This window comes from Heteronotia binoei, chromosome 3 (genome assembly GCF_032191835.1).
Source record: "Heteronotia binoei isolate CCM8104 ecotype False Entrance Well chromosome 3, APGP_CSIRO_Hbin_v1, whole genome shotgun sequence".
Classification (NCBI taxonomy): Eukaryota; Metazoa; Chordata; class Lepidosauria; order Squamata; family Gekkonidae; genus Heteronotia; species Heteronotia binoei.
Window position 1 is genome coordinate 195092793 of NC_083225.1, and position 21148 is coordinate 195113940.

General features: G+C 52.2%; 1 protein-coding gene across 1 annotated transcript in view; it reads right to left on the reverse strand.

Annotated features, from left to right (window-relative positions):
• LOC132568871 (arf-GAP with Rho-GAP domain, ANK repeat and PH domain-containing protein 1-like) overlaps positions 1 to 21148 on the reverse strand; it is a 164996-nt gene that overhangs the window by 76922 nt on the left and 66926 nt on the right. The window contains exons 5-10 of the mRNA XM_060235057.1: positions 20153 to 20317; positions 14700 to 14769; positions 13260 to 13380; positions 7648 to 7853; positions 3128 to 3234; positions 1428 to 1627 (exon numbers count right to left, since the gene is read on the reverse strand). Of these exons, the coding sequence (XP_060091040.1) occupies positions 1428 to 1627; positions 3128 to 3234; positions 7648 to 7853; positions 13260 to 13380; positions 14700 to 14769; positions 20153 to 20317 (869 nt within the window). The remainder of the gene's footprint in view (positions 1 to 1427; positions 1628 to 3127; positions 3235 to 7647; positions 7854 to 13259; positions 13381 to 14699; positions 14770 to 20152; positions 20318 to 21148) is intronic.

Sequence of the window (21148 nt, forward strand, 5' to 3'; positions counted from 1 at the left end):
GGAAAGGAGATTGTGAGCCACTTTGAGACTCTTCGGAGTGGAGGGTGGGATATAAATCCAATATCTTCATCTACCTCACAGGGTGTCTGTTGTGGGGGGGAAGGTAAAGGAGATTGTGAGCTGCTCTGACACTCTTCGGAATGGAGGGCGGGATATAAATCCAATGTCTTCATCTACCTCACAGGGTGTCTGTTGTGGGGGAGGAAGCGAAAGGAGATTGTGAGCCGCTCTGAGACTCTTCGGAGTGGAGGGCGGGATATAAATCCAATATCTTCATCTACCTCACAGGGTGTCTGTTGTGGGGAGGAAGGGAAAGGAGATTGTGAGCCACTTTGAGACTCTTCGGAGTGGAGGGTGGGATATAAATCCAATATCTTCATCTACCTCACAGGGTGTCTGTTGTGGGGGGGAAGGTAAAGGAGATTGTGAGCTGCTCTGAGACTCTCTGGAGTGGACGGCGGGATATAAATCCAATATCTTCATCTACCTCACAGGGTGTCTGTTGTGGGGGAGGAAGGGAAAGGAGATTGTGAGCTGCTCTGAGACTCTTCGGAGTGGAGGGCGGGATATAAATCCAATATCTTCTTCTTCTTCTATATAATGGAAATGATTGTATTGCATATTTGTTTTGATATTTTATGTTGTTTTTATTTGTTGTTAGCCGCCCTGAGCCCATCAGGGGAGGGCGGGATATAAATTTGATTAAATAGAAGAAGAAGAATGGCAGATTTATACCCCGCCCTTCTCCCTGAATCAGAGACTCAGAGCGGCTTACAATCTCCCATGTCTTCTCTCCCCACAACAGACACCCCGTGAGGTGGGTGGGGCTGGGAGAGCTCTGACTGAAGTGGCCCTTTCAAGGACAACTCCTGTGAGAGCTATGGTAGACCCAAAGCCATTCCAGCAGCTGCAAGCGGAGGAGTGGGGAATCAAACCCGGTTCTCCCAGATAAGAGAGCTCTGGCTGACCCAAGGCCATTCCAGCAGGTGCAAGTGGAGGAATGGGGAATCAAACCCGGTTCTCCCAGATAAGAGAGCTCTGGCTGACCCAAGGCCATTCCAGCAGCTGCAAGTGGAGGAGCGGGGAATCAAACCCGGTTCTCTCAGATAAGAGAGCTCTGGCTGACCCAAGGCCATTCCAGCAGCTACAAGTGGAGGAGAGGGGAATCAAACCCGGTTCTCCAGGATAAGAGCCCTTTTACTTTTCTCCTTTTACCTTTGTCTGCCACAACAGACACCCCGGGAGGTGGGTGGGGCTGAGAGAGCTCTGACAGAAGCTGCCCTTTCAAGGACAACTCCTGCAAGAGCTGTGGCTTGCCCATAAATAAATAAACAAACAAACAACAACAACTCTGCAAAATAGCCAGTCTCATGGCTTCACATATTCAAAATAGACGGATCCGGAAGCGGGTGGAAACCGAGCCCTACCTGCGCAACGCTTGCAGATGACCACGCACAGGTTGATGGAGCCCCAGTCGGGTTTCAGGGCCCCACAGTCGGCACAGAAGCGGTTTTCCTCCACGGTCCAGATCCTCTCGGCCACCTCAAAGTTGGAGAGGGCCTCAGCGATAGAGTTCTGCATGGCTTCCACCCACTCCTCCTTCTCCTGGTCGGATTCGGCAACAAAGCTGGAAGACAGAAGCAGCAGCAGCTGGAGAGGCAATGGTCTCGGGAATAAACAACTTTCAAAAGATATCACATAGAGTCACACAAGCCAGGTCTGATGATGGATACCAGCCATGTCGACTGGGGAACCTCTCACTCAGAGCCAGAGGCAGGAGGCAACCTCAGAGGACGGCCTTAGGCCTTGGTCTCCCTGCCCTGCTGTTGGCCCTCCAGAGGAACTGGTTGGCCACTTTGTGAGACAGGAGGCTGGACTAGAGGGACCCTCCCTGGTTCGACCCAGCAGGCCTCTTCTGATGTTCTTCTCAGGGGAAGGCCTCAGCCTCTCTGCCCTGTTGTTGGCCCTCCAGAGGAACTGGCTGGCCCCTGTGTGAGACAGGATACTGGACTAGATAGACTCTCCTGGTCTGACCCAGCAGGGCTCTTCTGATGTTCTTCTCAGGGGAAGGCCTCGGCCTCTGTGCCCTGTTGTTGGCCCTTCTGAGGAACTGGTTGGCCACTGTGTGAGAAAGGAGGCTGGACTGGATGGACCCTCACTGGTCTGACCCAGCAGGGCTCTCCTGATGTTCTTCTCAGGGGAAGGCTTCGGCCTCTGTGCCCTGTTGTTGGCCCTCCAGAGGAACTGGCTGGCCCCTGTGTGAGACAGGAGGCTGGACTAGATGGACCCTCACTGGTCTGATCCAGCAGGGCTCTTCTGAGGTTCTTCTCAGGGGAAGGCCTCAGCCTCTCTGCCCTGTTGCTGGCCCTCCAGAGGAACTGGTTGGCCACTGTGTGAGACAGGAGGCTGGACTAGATGGACCCTCCCTGGTCTGATCCAGCAGGGCTCTTCTGAGGTTCTTCTCAGGGGAAGGCCGCAGCCTCTCTGCCCTGTTGCTGGCCCTCCAGAGGAACTGGTTGGCCACTGTGTGAGACAGGAGGCTGGACTAGATGGACCCTACCTGGTCTGATCCAGCAGGGCTCTTCTTAGATGCTTATGTTCTTAAGTTGCAGCTGACTAATGGCCACCGCCTCATGGGATTTTCAAGACAAGAACTGTTCAGTGGAGGTTTGCCATGGCTTACCTCTGCAGCAATCAACTACTTAAAAACAGTCTATGACAGGAGTGGCTAAACTGTGTCTCTTTCACACATATTGCATGGCTCTTGAAGCCCGCACCACCCTTCTGGCCAGCAGCTTGGAGGATGAATTTAAAGTTAAAGTTGCTTTCTTTCCACCTCTCGCTGCCTCCCCCAACTTCTCTCCCTGCCTTCCCTCCCTTCTCTCAAGCCTGTGACGTTCATGTCTTGCAGCTCTTAGACCTTTGACCTTTATTCTATGCTGCTCTTACATTAAGCAAGTTTGGTCAACCCTAGTCTAAGACGACTGGGGAAAGATGGGACACACACACAGCACAGACAACGACCATGGCGTAGGTAACCGGTTGGTTCAGATACACTGCAGTTGGCCCTTGGGAGGGGGTAAAGTTGGGAGGGGGCTTCAGCTCCCGGGACCTCCCTGCGTCTCACCTGAAGATCCGGTAGGGCGTTGTCAGGTCGAAGCCCCGTCTGTCCACATCCTTCACGTTCCCCACGTTCATCTCGATGTAGGTGATCCCGATCCCCAGACGGAATTCCTGAGACCAGGGAAAGAACGACGAGACGGTCAGGGAGGGCTGCTTCTCTTAAGGCTCCATAAAACGCAAGCCTCAGTTTGCCTCAGGAACATGAAGCCTCTTGCTCCCTCCCTCAATTGCCATCGGGGCCATGCGGGGAAAGCAGGTTAACTCTTCGATTTCCTCCTGGTCTCAGTATTTGAAACCGGATCCCCCACTCTTCCATTAGCACCAATACTCATAAGAATATAAGAGAAGCCCTGTTGGATCAGGCCAATGGCCCATCCAGTCCAACACTCTGTGTCACTCAGTGGAGGTCCACCAGTGGGGCCAGGGCATAAGAAGCCCTCCCACTGTGCCCCGCCACAAGCATCAAGAATACAGAGCATCACTGCCTCAGACATAAGAACATAAGAAAAGCCATGATGGATCATGTTAATGGCCCACCCAGTCTAACACTCTGTGTCACATAAGAACATAAGAGAAGCCCTGTTGGATCAGGCCAGTGGCCCCTCCAGTCCTACACTCTGTGTCACATAAGAACATAAGAGAAGCCTTGTTGGATCAGGCCAGTGGCCCATCCAGTCCAACACTCTGTGTCACATAAGAACATAAGAGAAGCCCTGTTGGATCAGGCCAGTGGCCCCTCCAGTCCAACACTCTGTGTCACATAAGAACATAAGAGAAGCCCTGTTGGATCAGGCCAGTGGCCCCTCCAGTCCAACACTCTGTGTCACATAAGAGAAGCCATCTTGGATCAGGTCAATGGCCCCTCCAGTCCAACACTCCGTGTCACATAAGAACATAAGAGAAGCCCTGTTGGATCAGGCCAGTGGCCCCTCCAGTTCAACACTCTGTGTCACACATAAGAACATAAGAGAAGCCGTGTTGGATCAGGCCAGTGGCCCATCCAGTCCAACACTGTGTCACATAAGAACATAAGAGAAGCCATGCTGGATCAGGCCAGTGGCCCCTCCAGTTCAACACTCTGTGTCACACATAAGAACATAAGAGAAGCCCTGTTGGATCAGGCCAGTGGCCCATCCAGTCCAACACTGTGTCACATAAGAACATAAGAGAAGCCCTGTTGGATCAGGCCAGTGGCCCCTCCAGTCCAACACTCTGTGTCACATAAAAACATAAGAGAAGCCCTGTTGGATCAGGCCAATGGCCCATCCAGTCCAACACTCTGTGTCACATAAGAACAGAAGAGAAGCCCTGTTGGATCAGGCCAGTGGCCCCTCCAGTCCAACACTCTGTGTCACATAAGAACATAAGAGAAGCCCTGTTGGATCAGGCCAGTGGCCCCTCCAGTCCAACACTCTGTGTCACATAAGAGAAGCCCTGTTGGATCAGGCCAGTGGCCCCTCCAGTCCAACACTCTGTGTCACACAGGGGCCAAAAGAATCCAAGTGCCTTCAGGAAGTCCTTGAAAGGGCAGCTGCTGTAAGAGCTCTCTCAGCCCTACCCACCTCACAGGGTGTCTGTTGTGTGGGGGGAGGTAAAGGAGATTGTGAGCTGCTCTGAGACTCTGAGATTTGGAGTAGAGGGCGGGGTATAAATCCAATATCACCTTCTTCAGATGTGTCGTTATAGGTTTTTGTCTGTGGGGAGGGGGGAGTTAAAGGGTTCAGACCGTGTGAATATTTGACTGCACTTGTACATAATTTTTAAAAGTTTAATTAAAAAAAGAGAATGCCAAGAAAGAAAAGAAAAAAAAAGACCGGAGCCGGCACAGAAAGCAACGGGCTAAGGAATCAATTCCTCCACCACTGCTGAATGGCACAAACGTCAGTTTACACACAAACAAGCCGCAACAAGAAGTTCTTGCATACCGTTCTGTTCCAGAACAAAACATTCTGAAACAAAACCTGTGCTTTGTGCTTTCACTGGGCATTGGTGCAAGCCAGGACAATAACATCCCTGCTGGAGACAATGGGCTCACGATGAGATTTCTAGGGGCCGTGGCGACCCGGCACCTGGGATTTGACAAGGCCTCCTTTAAAGAGCGATCGTGAGCAGGTCTACTCAGAAATCAGTCCCAAGTTATTCAGCAGGGTTTACTCCCAGAAACGTGTCCTTAGCTTTGTTAAATTAAACGCAAATAGTAGAGAGGGGCAACTGGTTGCAAACAGGGAAGGGCAGGAATCAGGGTGAAGCCCTGTGAAGGAAATGAGGTTCGAAATGAACAAAAACCTTCGCTCTGAGTTTTAAAAGTTGTATAAGAACATAAGAGAAGCCCTGCTGGATCAGGCCAATGGTCCATCCAGTCCAACACTCTGTGTCACACAGGGGCAAAAAAAAAAACCCAGGTGCCATCAGGAGGTCCACCAGTGGGGCCAGGACACTAGAAGCCCCCCCACGGTGCCCCCCCCTCCCGAAGCACCAAGAATACAGAGCATCACTGCCCCAGACACAAGAACATAAGAGAAGCCCTGTTGGATCAGGCCAGTGGCCCATCCAGTCCAACACTCTGAGTCACACAGGGGCCAAAAAAACCCAGGTGCCATCAGGAGGTCCATCAGTGGGGCCAGGACACTAGAAGCCCTCCCACGGTGCCCCCCCCCAAGCACCAAGAATACAGAGCATCACTGCCCCAGACGTAAGAACATAAGAGAAGACATGTTGGATCAGGCCACTGGCCCCTCAAGTCCAACACTCTGTGTCACACAGGGGCCAATATATATATACATACACATACACACAGACTGCAGCTAATAGCCACTGATGGACCTCTGCTCCATTTTTTTATTCAATCCCCTCTTAAAGCTGGCTATGCTTGCAGCCGCCGCCACCTCCTGTGGCAGTGAATTCCACAAGTTTATCACCCTTTGGGTGAAGAAGGACTTCCTTTTATCCGTTTTAACCCAACTGCTCAGCAATTTCATTGAATGCCCACGAGTTCTTGTACTGTGAGAAAGGGAGAAAAGTACTTTCTCAACTTTCTCCATCCCATGCATAATCTTGTAAACCTCTCTCATGTCACCCCGCAGTCGACGTTTCTCCAAGCTAAAGAGCCCCACGCTTTTTTACCTTTCTTCATAGGGAAAGTGTTCCAACGCTTGAATCATTCTAGTTGCCCTTTTCTGGACTTTTTCCAATGCTATAATATCCTTTTTGAGGTGCGGTGACCAGAATTGCACACAGTATTCCAAATGAGACCTCACCATCGATTTATACAGGGGCATTATGATACTGGCTGATTTGTTTTCAATTCCCTTCCTAATAATTTCCAGCATGGCGTTAGCCTTTTTTATTGCAATCGCACACTGTCTTGACATTTTCAGTGAGTTCTCTACCACGACCCCAAGATCTCTCTGTTGGTCAGTCTCTGCCAGTTCACATCCCATCAACTTGTATTTGTAGCTGGGATTCTTGGCCCCAATGTGCATTACTTGCACTTGGCCACATTGAACCGCATCTGCCACGTTGACGCCCACTCACCCAGCCTCAACAGATCCCTTTGGAGTTCCTCACAATCCTCTCTGGTTCTCACCACCGTGAACAATTTAGTGTCACCTGCAAACTTGGCCACTTCACTGCTTACTCCCAACTCTAAATCATTTATGAACAAGTTAAAGAGCATGAGACCCAGTACTGAGCCCTGCGGCACTCCACTGCTTACCGTCCTCCACTGTGAAGACTGCCCATTTATATTCACTCTCTGCTTCCTATTAATTAGCCAATTTTTGATCCACAAGAGGACCTGTCTTTTTACTCCATGACTCTCGAGCTTACTAAGGAGCCTTTGATGAGGAGCTTTATCAAAAGCTTTCTGGAAGTCAAGGTAAACAACGTCTATTGGGTCTCCTTTGTCCACATGTTTGTTCACCCCCTCAAAGAAATGTAACAGGTTAGTGAGGCAAGATCTTCCGTTACAGAACCCATGCTGAGTCTTCCTCAATAACCCGTGTTCATCAATGTGCCTACTCATTCTGTCCTTGATAATGGTTTCTACCAACTTTCCCAGTATTGAAGTCAGACTGACTGGCCTGTAATTTCCTGGATCTCCTCTGGGACCCTTTTTAAAGATGGGGGTGACATTTGCTACCTTCCAGTCCTCAGGAACGGAGGCAGATTTGAATGAAAGATTACATATTTTTGTCAGAAGATTACTTTGCACTTGAACCTCATCTGCCACGTTGATGCCCACTCACCCAGCCTCAACAGTTCCCTTTGGAGTGCCTCGCAATCCTCTCTGGTTCTCACCACCCTGAACAATTAAGTGTCATCTGCAAACTTGGCCACTTCCTCGTCCTCGTCGTTTGCATGGTTATCAAGTTTGCAGAATCAAACCCGGTTCTCCCAGATACGAATCCGCGCACTTCACCACTACACGGAAATGCAAGGGCGGGCCTCTAACATCCCAGCTTCTGCTAACAGAAAAGGAAGGAGGGTCCCAAACCATTTGTTACTCCTTTGGCACCTACACACCTCTGCGTTCTTGTAGAGGAAAACCTTGTCCCCGGCCACCGCCACGTAGAGCTTCTGCTTAAAGCTCCGCAGTTCTAGAGGGCCACACTTGTCCACAGAGTCAAAGCTGCCCCCAGCCAGGTGCACGACAGACAGCCGGTCCAAACACTTGGACTTCCGCTCATCCACCGTCTTCTGAAGAACCCTTATCCACTCATTTCGATCAGCTGTGGGAAACAATAATGGCTGGGGTTAGGCCTAACAAAGGGTTGGATCCGGTCCTCGTCCTTGTCGTTTGCATCGTTATAGGATGTGGGAGATGTGTCTTAGCAGTAGTCTGTGCGAAAAGGATCTCGGGGTCTTAGTGGACCATATGCTGAACATGAGTCAACGGTGTGATGCGGCGGCTAAAAAGGCAAATGCAATTTGGGGCTTTATCAACAGACGTCTAGTGTCCAGATCATGTGATGTGATGGTATCGCTTTACTCTGCTCTGGTTAGACCTCACCTGGAGTCTTGTGTTCAGTTTTGGGCACCACATTCTAAGAAGCATCTAGACAAGCTGGAACAGGTCCAGAGGAGGGCAACGAAGATGGTGAGGGGTCTGGAGACCAAGTCCTAGGAGGAAAGGTTGAAGGAGCTGGGCATGTTTAGCCTGGAAAGGAGGCGGCTGAGAGGTGATAGGATAACCATCTTCAAGTACTTGAAGGGCTGTCCTAGAGAGGATAGGGTGGAATTGTTTTCTGTGGCCCCGGAAGGTGGGACCAGAACCAATGGGTTGAAATTAAATCAAAAGTGTTTCCGGCTCAACATGAGGAAGAACTTCCTGACCGTTAGAGCGATTCCTCAGTGGAACAGGCTTCCTCGGGAGGTGGTGGGCTCTCCTTCCTTGGAGGTTTTTAAACAGAGGCTAGATGGCCATCTGACAGCAATGAGGATTCTATGAATTTAGGGGGAAGTGTTTGTGAGTTTCCTGCATTGTGCAGGGGGTTGGACTAGACGACCCTAGAGGTCCCTTCCAACTCTATGATTCTATGAAGTTGAAGAGTCCTGTTGTTGGCCCTCCAGAGGAATTGGTTGGCCACTGTGTGAGACAGGAGGCTGGACTAGATTTTATTTATTTATTTATTTAGGATTTATATCCCGCCCTTCCCACAAGTGGCTCAGGGCGGCTTCCAAAAATTGGTCAACATAAAATTAAACACTTTTAAATATATAGGCAATTAAATATTTAAAACAGTTAAAACCTTAAAACCAATAAACATTCCAGTTACATATAAAACAGACGTCTGGTAAGCTACATTGAGTTCTCATCTTAGCTAGGTGTAGGCTAACCGGAAGAGGGTCGTCTTACAGGCCCTGCGGAACTGGACAAGGTCCCGCAGGGCCCTCACCTCCTCCGGCAGCTGGTTCCACCATGTAGGGGCCATAACGGAGAAGGCCCTTTCTCTGGTGGATTTCAAGCGGGCTTCTTTTGGCCCAGGGATAGTGAGGAGGTTTTGTGTTCCCGACCTCAGTGCTCTCTGGAGAACATGTGGGGAGAGACGGTCCTTCAGGTAGGCAGGTCCCAGGCCATATAGGGCTTTAAAGGTAATAGCCAGCACCTTGTACCGAACTCGGTATATCACTGGAAGCCAGTGCAGGGTCCGAAGACCAGGCCGAATGTGTCCCCACTTTGGGAGACCCAATAACAGCCGGGCCGCGGCATTCTGCACCAGCTGTAATTTCCGAGTTCGGGACAGGGGCAGCCCCATGTAGAGGGCATTGCAGTAGTCCAACCTCGAGGTGACCGTAGTATGGATCACTGTTGCTAGGTCGTCGCGCTCCAGCAATGGAGCCAGCTGCCTTGCCCGCCTAAGATGAAAGAACGCGGACTTGGCAGCTGCTGCTGTCTGAGCCTCCATCTTTAGGGAAGGCTCCAATAGCACCCCCAAGCTCCTGACCCTGTCCGCCGCTATCAGCGGCGCACCATCAAAAACTGGTAGGGGGATTCCCCCCCCCCGGGCCGCGGCGACCCAAGCAAAGGACCTCTGTCTTCGCCGGATTTAGCTTCAGCCCACTCAGTCTGAGCCACTCAGCCACGGCCTGTAGTGCCCGTTCAAGATTTTCCGGGGCGCAGACCGGCTGGCCGTCCATCAGTAGATAGAGCTGGGTGTCATCAGCATACTGGTGACACCCCAGCCCGTACCTTCGGGCAATCTGGGCAAGAGGCCGCATGTAGATGTTAAATAACATCGGGGAGAGAACCGCCCCTTGGGGCACACCACAATCGAGTGTGCACCTCCGGGATAGTTCCCCCCCAATTGCGACCCTTTGTCCCCGACCTTCCAGGAAAGAGGAAAGCCACTGTAAGGCCAACCCCTGAATCCCTGCGTCGGCGAGGCGGCACGTCAGTAGCCGATGGTCGACCGTGTCGAACGCAGCCGACAGGTCTAACAGCATCAGCACCGCCGAGCCACCCCGATCCAGATGCCGTTGAAGGTCATCCACTAGGGCGACCAACACCGTCTCCGTCCCGTGTCCCGGGCGAAAGCCGGACTGAAATGGGTCTAGGACGGAAGCGTCTGTAACTGCATCGCCACTGCCCTCTCAATAAGTTTGCCCAAAAAGGGCAAATTTGAGACCGGCCGATAGTGTGCCAATTGGGCCGGATCTAAAGATGGTTTTTTTAGGAGGGGACGGACCACTGCCTCTTTGAGCGGCGATGGAAAATGCCCTTCCATCAGGGATCTATTTATGATATCCCGTATAGGATATCTGAGATCCCTCTGGCAGGATTTAATACGCCAGGAAGGGCATGGGTCCAATTTACAAGTTGTTGGGCGAGCCGATAAGAGAATCCTGTCAACTTCCTCCAGGCTGAGGGGGCTAAAGCCATCCAGAGTATAATCCGAAGACAGGCTCAGGGCCTCGGTTTCGCTGACTGTCTCAAAACTGGCAGGTGGGTTGGGGCGGAGTGACGTGATTTTATCCGCAAAAAATTTCGCAAAAGCCTCACAGCCTATTTCCAATTCAATAGAATTTGGTCTGCCTTGCGGCAGCGTTGTAAGTTCTCTAATTATGTCAAACAATTGTGCCGGGCGCGAAGTTGCGGACGCAATCTTAGCCACAAAGAATACTTTCTTTGCGGCTTTGATTGCCATCTCATAGGCCTTCAAACTCTCTCTATAAGATATTCGGGTCACTTCGTCTCGAGTACGCCGCCATTGCCTCTCCAGTCGTCTGAGTCCCCGCTTTTGTTGCCGCAGCTCCCGGTTAAACCAAGGCGGCGGCTTCGAGCGGGGGCGCAGAGGGCACCTGGGTGCGATCTCCTCGATGGCCCTGGAGAGCCCATCGTTCCAGGACTCTACCAGATCATCCAGGGAATCGCCAGTGGGCCAGGTGTCCTGCAGGGCCGTTAGGAACCGTTCCGGGTCCATCAGGCTCCGCGGGTGAGCTAAAATACGCTCTCCGCCTAAACAGGTTTTGGGTGACACCTCCACACGAGCCTTAAGGGCAAAGTGATCTGACCATGGCACTGCTTCCATTGCAATATCAGTCACTGATATTCCGGCCACAAAGACCAGGTCTAATATGTGTCCCGCCTGATGAGTGGGTGTTGTAACAACCTGGGAGAGTCCTAGTGTCGCCATGGATGACGCCAGGTCCATCGCCTGGCTGGAGGCCGCGTCGTCAGCATGGACATTGAAGTCACCCAAGACCAAAAGCCTTGGGTGCTCCAATGCCCAGCCCGCCGCGGCCTCCATCAGGGATGGTAAGGCGCCGGCCGGTGCGTTAGGCGGTCTGTACACCAGCCAGATCGCCAACCCCTCCCCAACATCCCACATCAGGCCAACACATTCAATGCCCGGGATCTCTGGAGCCGGAAGAGCCCTAAAGGAGTAATTCTCTCGTATGAGAAGTGCCACCCCACCCCCCCGCCCGCTAGTCCGTGACTGGTGAAAGACCGAGTATCCTGGGGGAACGGTCTGGGAGAGAGCTACCGTCTCCCCCTCGCGCACCCAGGTCTCGGTCACGCAAGCCAGGTCCATGTCCTGTTCGGACAGAAACTCCCGCAGGACAGAGGTCTTATTATTAATGGACCTGGCATTGCATAACACCAGTGACGGAGGCGAGTAATTCAACCTGGCCCTACTACCTGTCACCGTTGGGAAGGGACGAAGGCTGGAAGGGGGCCGAGCACCCTTGTGTCTCGATCTCCTTCCCTTGTAGTTTTGCCTTGTCCCACCATCATATCTTCCCCTCCCCAGGAGCACTGGAATCCCCAGGCCAGTCATCTCCTGTTAGTGCCCCCCTAGTCCAATGGAACCAATTTAAAGCTACCCTCTCCTCCACCCCCCTCTTTCCAACTGATCTATCTATTTTAAACTAATCTGCCAATTTACTAAATAGCTATTTAACTATATCAGATCTAAACTTCCCACAATTATTAGCTAAAATTTAATTAATTAAATCTAAAAGCTCATTAATTATAAAACCCTCCCAATAGTTAACCTTCCTTAATTAATTTGCCACAAATCAATTTAATTCCAAAAGCTCATTAATTATGAAAACTTTCCCAATAAATTCTTCCCTAATTAACTTGCCACAATTCAAACTTTCACATTAGCCAATAATCAACCTCTAGTTTAGATGGACCCTTCCTGGTCTGATCCATCAGGGCTCTTCTGAGGTTCTTCTCAGGAGAAGGCCTCGGCTTCTCTGCCCTGTTGTTGGCCCTCCAGAGGGACTGGTTGGCCCGTGTGAGATGGGAGGCTGGACTAGATGGACCCTCCCTGGTCTGACCAGCAGGGGTCTTCTGATGTTCTTCTCAGGGGAAGGCCTCGCCTCTCTGCCCTGTTGTTGGCTCTCCAGAGGAACTGGCTGGCCACTTTGTGAGACAGGAGGCCGGACTAGATGGACCCTCCCTGGTCTGACCCAGCAGGGCTCTTCTGACGTTCTTCTCAGGGGAAGGCCTCGGCCACTGTGCCCTGTTGTTGGCCCTGTAGAGGATCTGGTTGGCCCCTGTGTGAGACAGGAGGTTGGACCCTCACTGGTCTGACCCAGCAGGGCTCTTCTGATGTTCTTCTCAGGGGAAGGCCTCGGCCTCTCTGCCCTGTTGTTGGCCCTCCAGAGGAACTGGTTGGCCATTGTGTGAGACAGGAGGCTGGACTAGACAGACCCTCCCTGGTCCGATCCAGCAGGGCTCTTCTGAGGTTCTTATAAAGATCTTGGCTTCTGTGCCCTGTTGTTGGCCCTCCAGAGGAACTGGTTGGCCCCTGTGTGAGACAGGAGGCTGGACTAGATGGACCCTCCCTGGTCTGACCAGCAGGGGTCTTCTGATGTTCTTCTCAGGGGAAGGCCTCGGCCTCTCTGCCCTGTTGTTGGCCCTCCAGAGGAACTGGCTGGCCACTTTGTGAGACAGGAGGCCGGACTAGATGGACCCTCACTTTTCTCATCGAACAGGGCTCTTCTGATGTTCTTAGGCTTTTATGCATTATGCCTAAAGCCCACCCTTCTCAGGCTACACCCCCCAAAATATCAAGGTATCTCCCAATCCAGAGCTGGGAACCATCCCGGATGAAAACCGTGTTTGTGCCAAAGAACTCTGGTCTGCTTAGGCTGAAAGGCGTAAGAGAAAAGAAGAGACTCACCATCATTCTCAGCCCGGAATGCAAAAGTCCGGTTGTTGGTGATCACTTCAAATTTCTGGTCCCCGATACTGGTCACTCGGGTGATGGATGCCACAGGGATCAGTCGTTTGGAGTAAATGTCCTGTAGAGAAAGTGAGCATAAGAACATAAGACAAGCCATGTTGGATCAGGCCAGTGGCCCATCCAGTCCAACACTGTGTGTCACACAACAGCCAAAAAAACATGTGCCATCAGGAGGTCCATCAGTGGGGACAGGACACTAGAAGCCCTCCCACTGTGCCCCCCCCCGCCAAGCACCAAGAATACAGAGCATCTCTGCCCCAGACATGAGAACATATGAGAAGCCATGTTGGATCAGGCCAATAGCCCATCCAGTCCAACACTCTGCGTCACACAGTGGCCAAAATACCCCAGCTGCCATCAGGAGGTCCACTAGTGAGGCCAGGACACTACAAGCCCTCCCACTGTGCCCCCCCCCCCCGCCAAGCACCAAGAATACAGAGCATCACTGTCCCAGACATAAGAACATAAGAGAAGCTATGTTGAATCAGGACAATGGCCCATCCAGTCCAACACTCTGTGTCTCACAGTGGCCAAAAAACCCAAGTGCCATCAGGAGGTCCACCAGTGGGGCCAGGACACTAGGGGGCCAGCCGCCCTGAGACACTTCGGTGCGAAGGGCGGGGTATAAATCCCAATATAAATAAATATAAATAAATAAATAAACAAGCCCTCCCACTGTGCCCTCCCCAAGCACCAAGAAGACAGAGCATCACTGCCCGAGACACAAGAACATAAGAGAAGCCATGTTGGATCAGGCCAATGGCCCATCCAGTCCAACACTCTGTGTCACACAGTGGCCAAAACCCAGGGGCCATTGGGAGGCCCACCAGTTGGGCCAGTACACTAGAAGCCCTCCCACTGTGGCCCTCCCCAGCAGCAAGAAGACAGAGCATCACTGCCCCCAGACAGAGAATTCCATCAATTACGCTGTGGCTAATAGGTACTGATGGACCTCTGCTCCATATCTTTATGTGATCCCCTCTTGGAGACGTCTATGCTTGTAGCCGCCGCCACCTACTGTGGCTGTGAATTCCACGTGTTCATTGTCCTTTGGGTGAAGGACTTCCTTTTATCCGTTCTAACCCGACTGCTCAGCAATTTCATCGAATGCCCACAAGTTCTTATATTGTGAGAAAGGGAGAAAAGGACTTTTTTCTCTGCCTTCTCTATCCCATGCATTATCTTGTAAACCTCTATCCTGTCACCCCTCAGTCGACGTTTCTCCAAGATGGCGGAAGAATGCCATCCTGCAGGCCCTGCGGAACTGTGCGAGCTCTCACAGGGCCCCAACCTCCTCAGAGAGCTTGTTCCACCAGCACGGAGCTACAACAGAAAAGGCCCTGGCTTCGGTCATCTAAATTCAGATCTCCGGCTCACCTTTTCAGTGTCAAAGTATCGGAGGTGTTCACAGTCCAACTTCACCCAACGCTTCTGATAGATGTAGGACCTGGAGAAACCGAGGTATGAAATAACTGTTAATTTCTGCACTCGGCGAATTGGGGGTGGGTGCGGGGGAGTGTCCTCGCTGCTTCAGAGAACATTCAGAGGAGCAAACTGGGTCCCAACCATTGACCCATCTGACAGGAAGCAGAAATCCGATTTCCTCTGCATTTATACCCTGCCCTTCCTCTTGGCTCAGGGTGGCTTAAAACAGGAGTGTCAAACATGTGGCTCCTATCGGGCCCCCGAGAAACCGGCTGTTGTCTGCCTCCTTCTTCCTCTCTCTGGCTTCCTTCTGTATCTCAGCTTGCTTTGACAGGCTTGCTCAAAGAATCATAGAGTTGGAAGGGACCTCTGGGGTCATCTAGTCCAACCCCCTGCACAATGCAGGAAACTCACAAACAGATCCCCCTAAATTCACAGGATATTCATTGCTGTCAAATGGCCATCTAGCCTCTGCTTAAAAACCAAAGGCCATTTGGAACAGGATGGTTTTGCAGGCCCTGCGGAATTGTTCAATGTCCCGCAGGGCCCGCATTTCCTCTGGGAGTTGATTCCACAGCTGTGGGGCCAAAACTGAGAAGGCCCGAGTACGGGTACTCTGGAGTCTTACCTCCTTTGGGCCAGGGATAGTCAGCAGGTTCTTCCCTGCTGACCTCAGTGCTCTCTGGGGTTCGTACGGGGAGAGGCGGTCCCTAAGGTAGGCAGGTCCTCGGCCATATAGGGCTTTAAAGGTAATAACCAGCACTTCGTAGCGAATCCGGTATATAACTGGCAGCCAGTGCAGTTCACGCAGCCCCGGCTGTATGTGCTCCCGCTTTGGGAGCCCCAGCAACAGTCTGGCAGCCGCGTTCTGCACTAGCTGCAGCTTCCGGGTTCGGCACAAAGGCAGCCCCATGTAGAGGGCATTACAGTAATCCAGTCTCAAGGTGACCGTTGCGTGGATCACTGTTGCCAGGTCCCGACGCTCCAGGAAGGGGGACAACTGCCTTGCCCGCCTCAGATGAAAAAAGGCTGACTTGGCAGCGGCTGCTATCTGGGCCTCCATTGATAATGAAGGCTCCAGTAGAACTCCCAGGCTTCTAACCCGGTGCGCCGCTTTCAGCGGTGCCCCGTCAAAGACCGAAAGAGATATATCCCCTCCTAGAGTGCCCCGACCCAGGCAAAGGACCTCTGTCTTCGCCGGATTCAATTTCAGCCCACTCAGCCTTAACCAAGTTGCCACGGCCTGCAGTGCCAGGTCCAAGTTAAGAACATAAGAACATAAGAGAAGCCATGTTAGATCAGGCCAATGGCCCATCCAGTCCAACATTCTGTGTCACACAGCGGCCAAATATATATATCTGGGACGCAGTCAGGTCGGCCATCCATTAGTAGATAAAGCTGGGTGTCATCTGCATACTGGTAACACCCGAGCCCGTACCTCCCGGCAATCTGGGCGAGGGGGCGCATATAGATATTAAATAGCATCGGCGAGAGAACTGCTCCCTGAGGTACCCCACAGTGTAGTGTGCGCCTCTGGGAGAGCTCTCCCCCGATTGCCACCCTTTGTCCCCGATCCTCAAGGAAGGAGGAAAGCCATTGTAAGGCCAACCCCCTAACCCCAACATCGGCGAGGCGGCGGGTCAGTAGCCGATGGTCGACCGTGTCAAACGCGGCCGACAGGTCTAACAGCATCAGCACCGCCACACCGCCCCGATCCAGATGCCGCTGGAGGTCATCCACCAAGGCGACCAGCACTGTCTCCGTCCCATGACCCGGGTGAAAGCCGGACTGGCAAGCGTCTAAGATGGAAGCGTCATCCAGAAAACCCTGTAACTGCAGCGCCACTGCCCTCTCTATGATTTTACCTAAAAACGGTAAATTCGAGACCGGCCGGTAATTTGCCAATTCGGCCGGATCTGCTGTGCTTTTTTTTCAGGAGGGGGTGAACCAAGGCCTCTTTTAAGGGCGTTGGGAAGCACCCCTCCAAGAGGGATCTATTTATGATGTCCCGTAAAGGACATCTAAGCTCCCTCAGGCAAGATTTAATTAGCCAGGAGGGGCATGGGTCTAAATCGCAAGTTGTTGGGCGCGCAGAGATGAGAATTCCGTCGACTTCCTCCAGGGTGAGCGGGTCGAAATGATCCAGGACTAAACCTGAAGACAGGCACGGAGCCTCCAGTTCATGTACTGTATCCAATGTGATGGGCAGGTCTTGGCGGAGCGACGTGATTTTGTCTGCAAAAAATTTCGCAAAAGCCTCACAGCCTATTTCCAATTTGTTAACATTTGGCCTGCCCTGGGGCAGTGTAGTTAAATCTCCAATTATTTTGAACAATTGTGCCGGGCGCAAATTTGCAGACGCAATCCTGGCCGCGAAGTAATCTTTCTTCGCGGCCTTGAGTGCCATCTCATAAGACCTCATAAGCGTTCTATAAGATGTTCTCGCCGCTTCGCCATGAGTGCGCCGCCACTGCCTCTCTAGTCGTCTGAGTCCTTGTCTCAGCTGGCGTAACTCCGAGGTGTACCATGGAGCCAGCTTCAAACGGGGGCGCAGAGGACGTCGAGGTGCGATCTCGTTGATTGCCCCAGTTAGCCGATCTTGCCAGGCATCAACTAGGGTGTCAAGGGAATCGCCAGGGAGCCAGGGGTCCCGAAGAGCCATCTGGAACCGTTCCGGGTCCATCAGGCTCCGCGGGCGAGCCAAAATAGGCTCTCCGCCCTTACAGGGTTGGAGTGACGCCTCCAAACGGGCCTTGAGGGCTAGGTGATCCGACCATGGCACCGCCTCCATTGCGATATCGCTCGCCTGAATCCCGGTCGCAAAGATCAGGTCTAATGTGTGTCCCGCCTGGTGCGTAGGAGTCGTAATAAATTGAGAGAGTCCCAGTGTCGCCATGGAAGACACTAGGTCCATTGCCCGACTGGAGGCCGCGTCATCGGCATGGACATTGAAGTCGCCCAGGACCACAAGCCTCGGGTGCTCCAATGCCCAGCCCGACACCGCCTCCACCAGGGATGGTAAGGCGCTGGCTGGTGCATTAGGCGGACGGTACACCAGCCAGATCACCAACCCCTCTCCGACATCCCACGCTAGGCCGGCACATTCAATTCCATTGATCGTTGGGGCCGGAAGAGCCCGGAAGGAGTAATCCTCCCGTATGAATAGCGACACCCCTCCCCCCCCCCCGCCCACTAACCCGTGATTGATGAAAGACCGAGTAACCCGGGGGGGGCCATCTGGGAGAGAGCCACTGTCTCCCCCTCTTGCACCCAGGTCTCGGTCACGCAAGCCAGGTCTGCGTCCTGCCGAAGCAGGAAATCTCTAAGAGTCTCGGTCTTATTATTTATAGACCTGGCGTTGCATAACACCAATGACGGGCGTGGGCAAATCCTCCTGGCTCTACTACCTGTCACTGTCGGGATGGGAAGTAGACTGGAAGGGGGCCGAGCCCTGTTTTGTCTCAGTCCCCTTCCCCCACTCCTCTGTCCCCTCCCACCGCCATATCTTCCCCTCCCCAGGAGCACTGGAATCCCCTGGCCAGGCATCCACAGCTGTGCTCCAGTGTACTCTAAGTTGTAATAATATGTCCGTGCCCACCTAGCTGGTTGTCTAGTCCAACCCCCTGCACAATGCAGGAAACCCACAAATACCTCCCCACACACACATACATCCCCAGTGACTCTTGCTGCATGCCCAGGAGATGGCAAAAACCTCCAGGATCCCACGCCATCCTGGCCTGGAGAAAAACTGCTGGGTGACCCCAATAGTCCATCTGAGCCAGAATCATGTCCGGCCCTAGACCAGGGGTGACGAGCTCAATTGTTACGAAGGCTGGATCTAGGGTTGCCAATCCCCAGGCGGGGGCAGGAGATCCCCCAGTTTGGAGGCCCTTCCCCTGCTTCAGGGTCGTCAGAAAGCGGGGGTGGGGGGAGGGAAATATCTGCTGGGAACTTTCTTATTCCCTATGGAGATGTATCCCCATAGGAAATAATGGAGAATGGATCCGCGGGTATCTGGATCCTCGCTGTTTTTTGTGTTTAAACAATTTATTGGTAGCATATGGTTACAAAACTTAACTATTTCTTAATTTTTTTTTCCTCGCATTAACCCATATGACATTTCCATCCCCCCTCCCTCCAATGTTGACTTCCCCGAGGTTATAAATTCAAAATCAATATTAAAGGCACTTCTAACTGCTAAAGTTCAATGTATATATTCTTACTACTAAAAAATTGTCCAATGTTTCTTTACTTTCCAAGTTTTCTCCATATATCCTTTAAATTTTCTCCACTCCCTTTTGAATATCTCTAGAGATATTCAAAAGGGATCCTCGCTGTTTTTTGAGGTAGAGGCCCAGCTTTGCAGCTTAGCATCTGGTGCCTCTCCCCAAAATGCACGCCAAGTTTCAAAAAGGTTGGACCAAGGGGTCCAATTTTATGTGCCCCAAAAGAAGGTGCCCCTATCCTTCATTAGTTCCTATGGAAGGAAGGCATTTTAAAAGGTGTGCTGTCCCTTTCAATGTGATGGCCAGAACTCCCTTTGGAGTTCAATGATGCTTGTCACACCCTTGCTCCTTGGCTCCACCCCCAATGCCTCCTGGCTCCACCCCCAAAGTTCCCAGATATTTCTTGAATTGGACTTGGCAACCGTAGCCGGATCGGACATAAATGAGACCTTGGCCGGCCGAGCCATGTCAGACCGGGCTGTATGTTTACCTATTTAAGATCAGGTAGCAGAGATACTAACTTTACAAAGGACACAGACAAACACAATTAAAGATTTTTTTTTTAAAAAAATAGACAAATAAAACATGCTTAAAACATCAGCACTTATTGGTCTTAAACGGGCTTTCTTTGTATCTCTCCCATGTGATCGAGGGAACTGGGCAAAGGAAGCTCTGGCTCTTTCCTTCCTTTCCCAGGGAACCAGAAGGAACCTCAGCCAATAGGAGGGAGAGAGGCTCAGCTTAGTAGCTCTGCTGTGCGATTGAGAGAGCCTGGCAAAGCAAGCTCTCCCTCCTTCCTCCCCAAGGGAAGAGCCTCAGACAATGGGAGAAAACAGAGGTTTTGCTCTGTAGCTCCTATGAGACTGAGCAAGCCCTGTGCAAAGCAAGCTGTGACGCAGAAGGAAGCAAGAGAGAGGGAGAAGGAAGGAAGCAGATGACAGCCAGTTGCTTGGGGGGGGCCTGATTCAGCCCCCAGGCCGCATGTTTGACACCCCCGCCCTAGACTGTCCAGCACCCTAGGCAAGGCTAAATTCTGGCACACGCACCCCACAAAGCTGGCACTCTAGGTAGTCACCTAGAGGCAGGGCCAACCCTGGTTTTAATTCAAATGTTATGCATTTAAACATTTCAGGAAAGGTGGCCATTCTTCAGTGGGATTCTGGAGGAAACTTTGCTCACCCTTGGGGGGGATTCTTGTCCAGCCACCCGGCTTTGACGACCGGCGAGAGATGGCCAGACGCGTCGGCCTCGTCCATGACGTCACCGTGGAAGCTCAAGATGCCGAAGGGGAAAGCGCTGCCCGGACAGGGGGAGTTCAGCCCACAGCCATTCCAGTGGTTGTTGCTAGGGAGGGAGGACAAAATGCAATGGAGAGACACTGTCAGAAGATGATGATGATACTGGATTTCTACCCCACCCTTCACTCTGAATCTCAGAGTCGCAGAGCAGCTCACAGTCTTCTTTATCTTCCTCCCCCACAACAGACACCCTGTGAGGTAGGTGAGGCTGAGAGAGCTCTGACAGAACCTGCCCTTTCAAGGACAGCTCTGCGAGAGCTACGGCTGACCTGAGGCCATTCCAGCAGCTGCAGGTGGAGGAGTGGGGAATCAAACCCAATTCTTCGAGATAAGACTCCGCACACTTAACCACTGCACTAAACTGGCTCTCTTACAACCCACCCCATCCTTCACTCTGAATCTCAGAGTCTCACAGCATCTCACAATCTCCTTTATCTTACTCCTCAAAAGACACCCTGTGAGGTGGGTGGACTCGATGGACTCTCACTGGTCTGATCCAGCAGGACTCTTCTGATGTTCTTCTCAAGGGAAGGCCTCAGTCTCTCTGCCCTGTTGCTGGCCCTCCAGAGGAACTGGTGGGTCACTGTATGAGACAGGAGGCTGGACTAGATGGACCTTCCCTGGTCTGATCCAGCAGGGCTATTCTGAGGTTCCTCGCTCTCTCTACCCTATTGTTGGCCCTCCAGAGGAACTGGCTGGCCACTGTGTGAGACAGGAGGCTGGGCTAGATGGATCCTCACTGGTCTGATCCAGCAGGGCTCTTCTGAGGTTCTTCTCAGGGGAAGGCCTTGGCCTTGCTGCCCTGTTGTTGGCCCTCCAGAGGAACTGGCTGGCCCCTGTGTGAGACAGGAGGCTGGGCTAGATGGACTCTCACTGG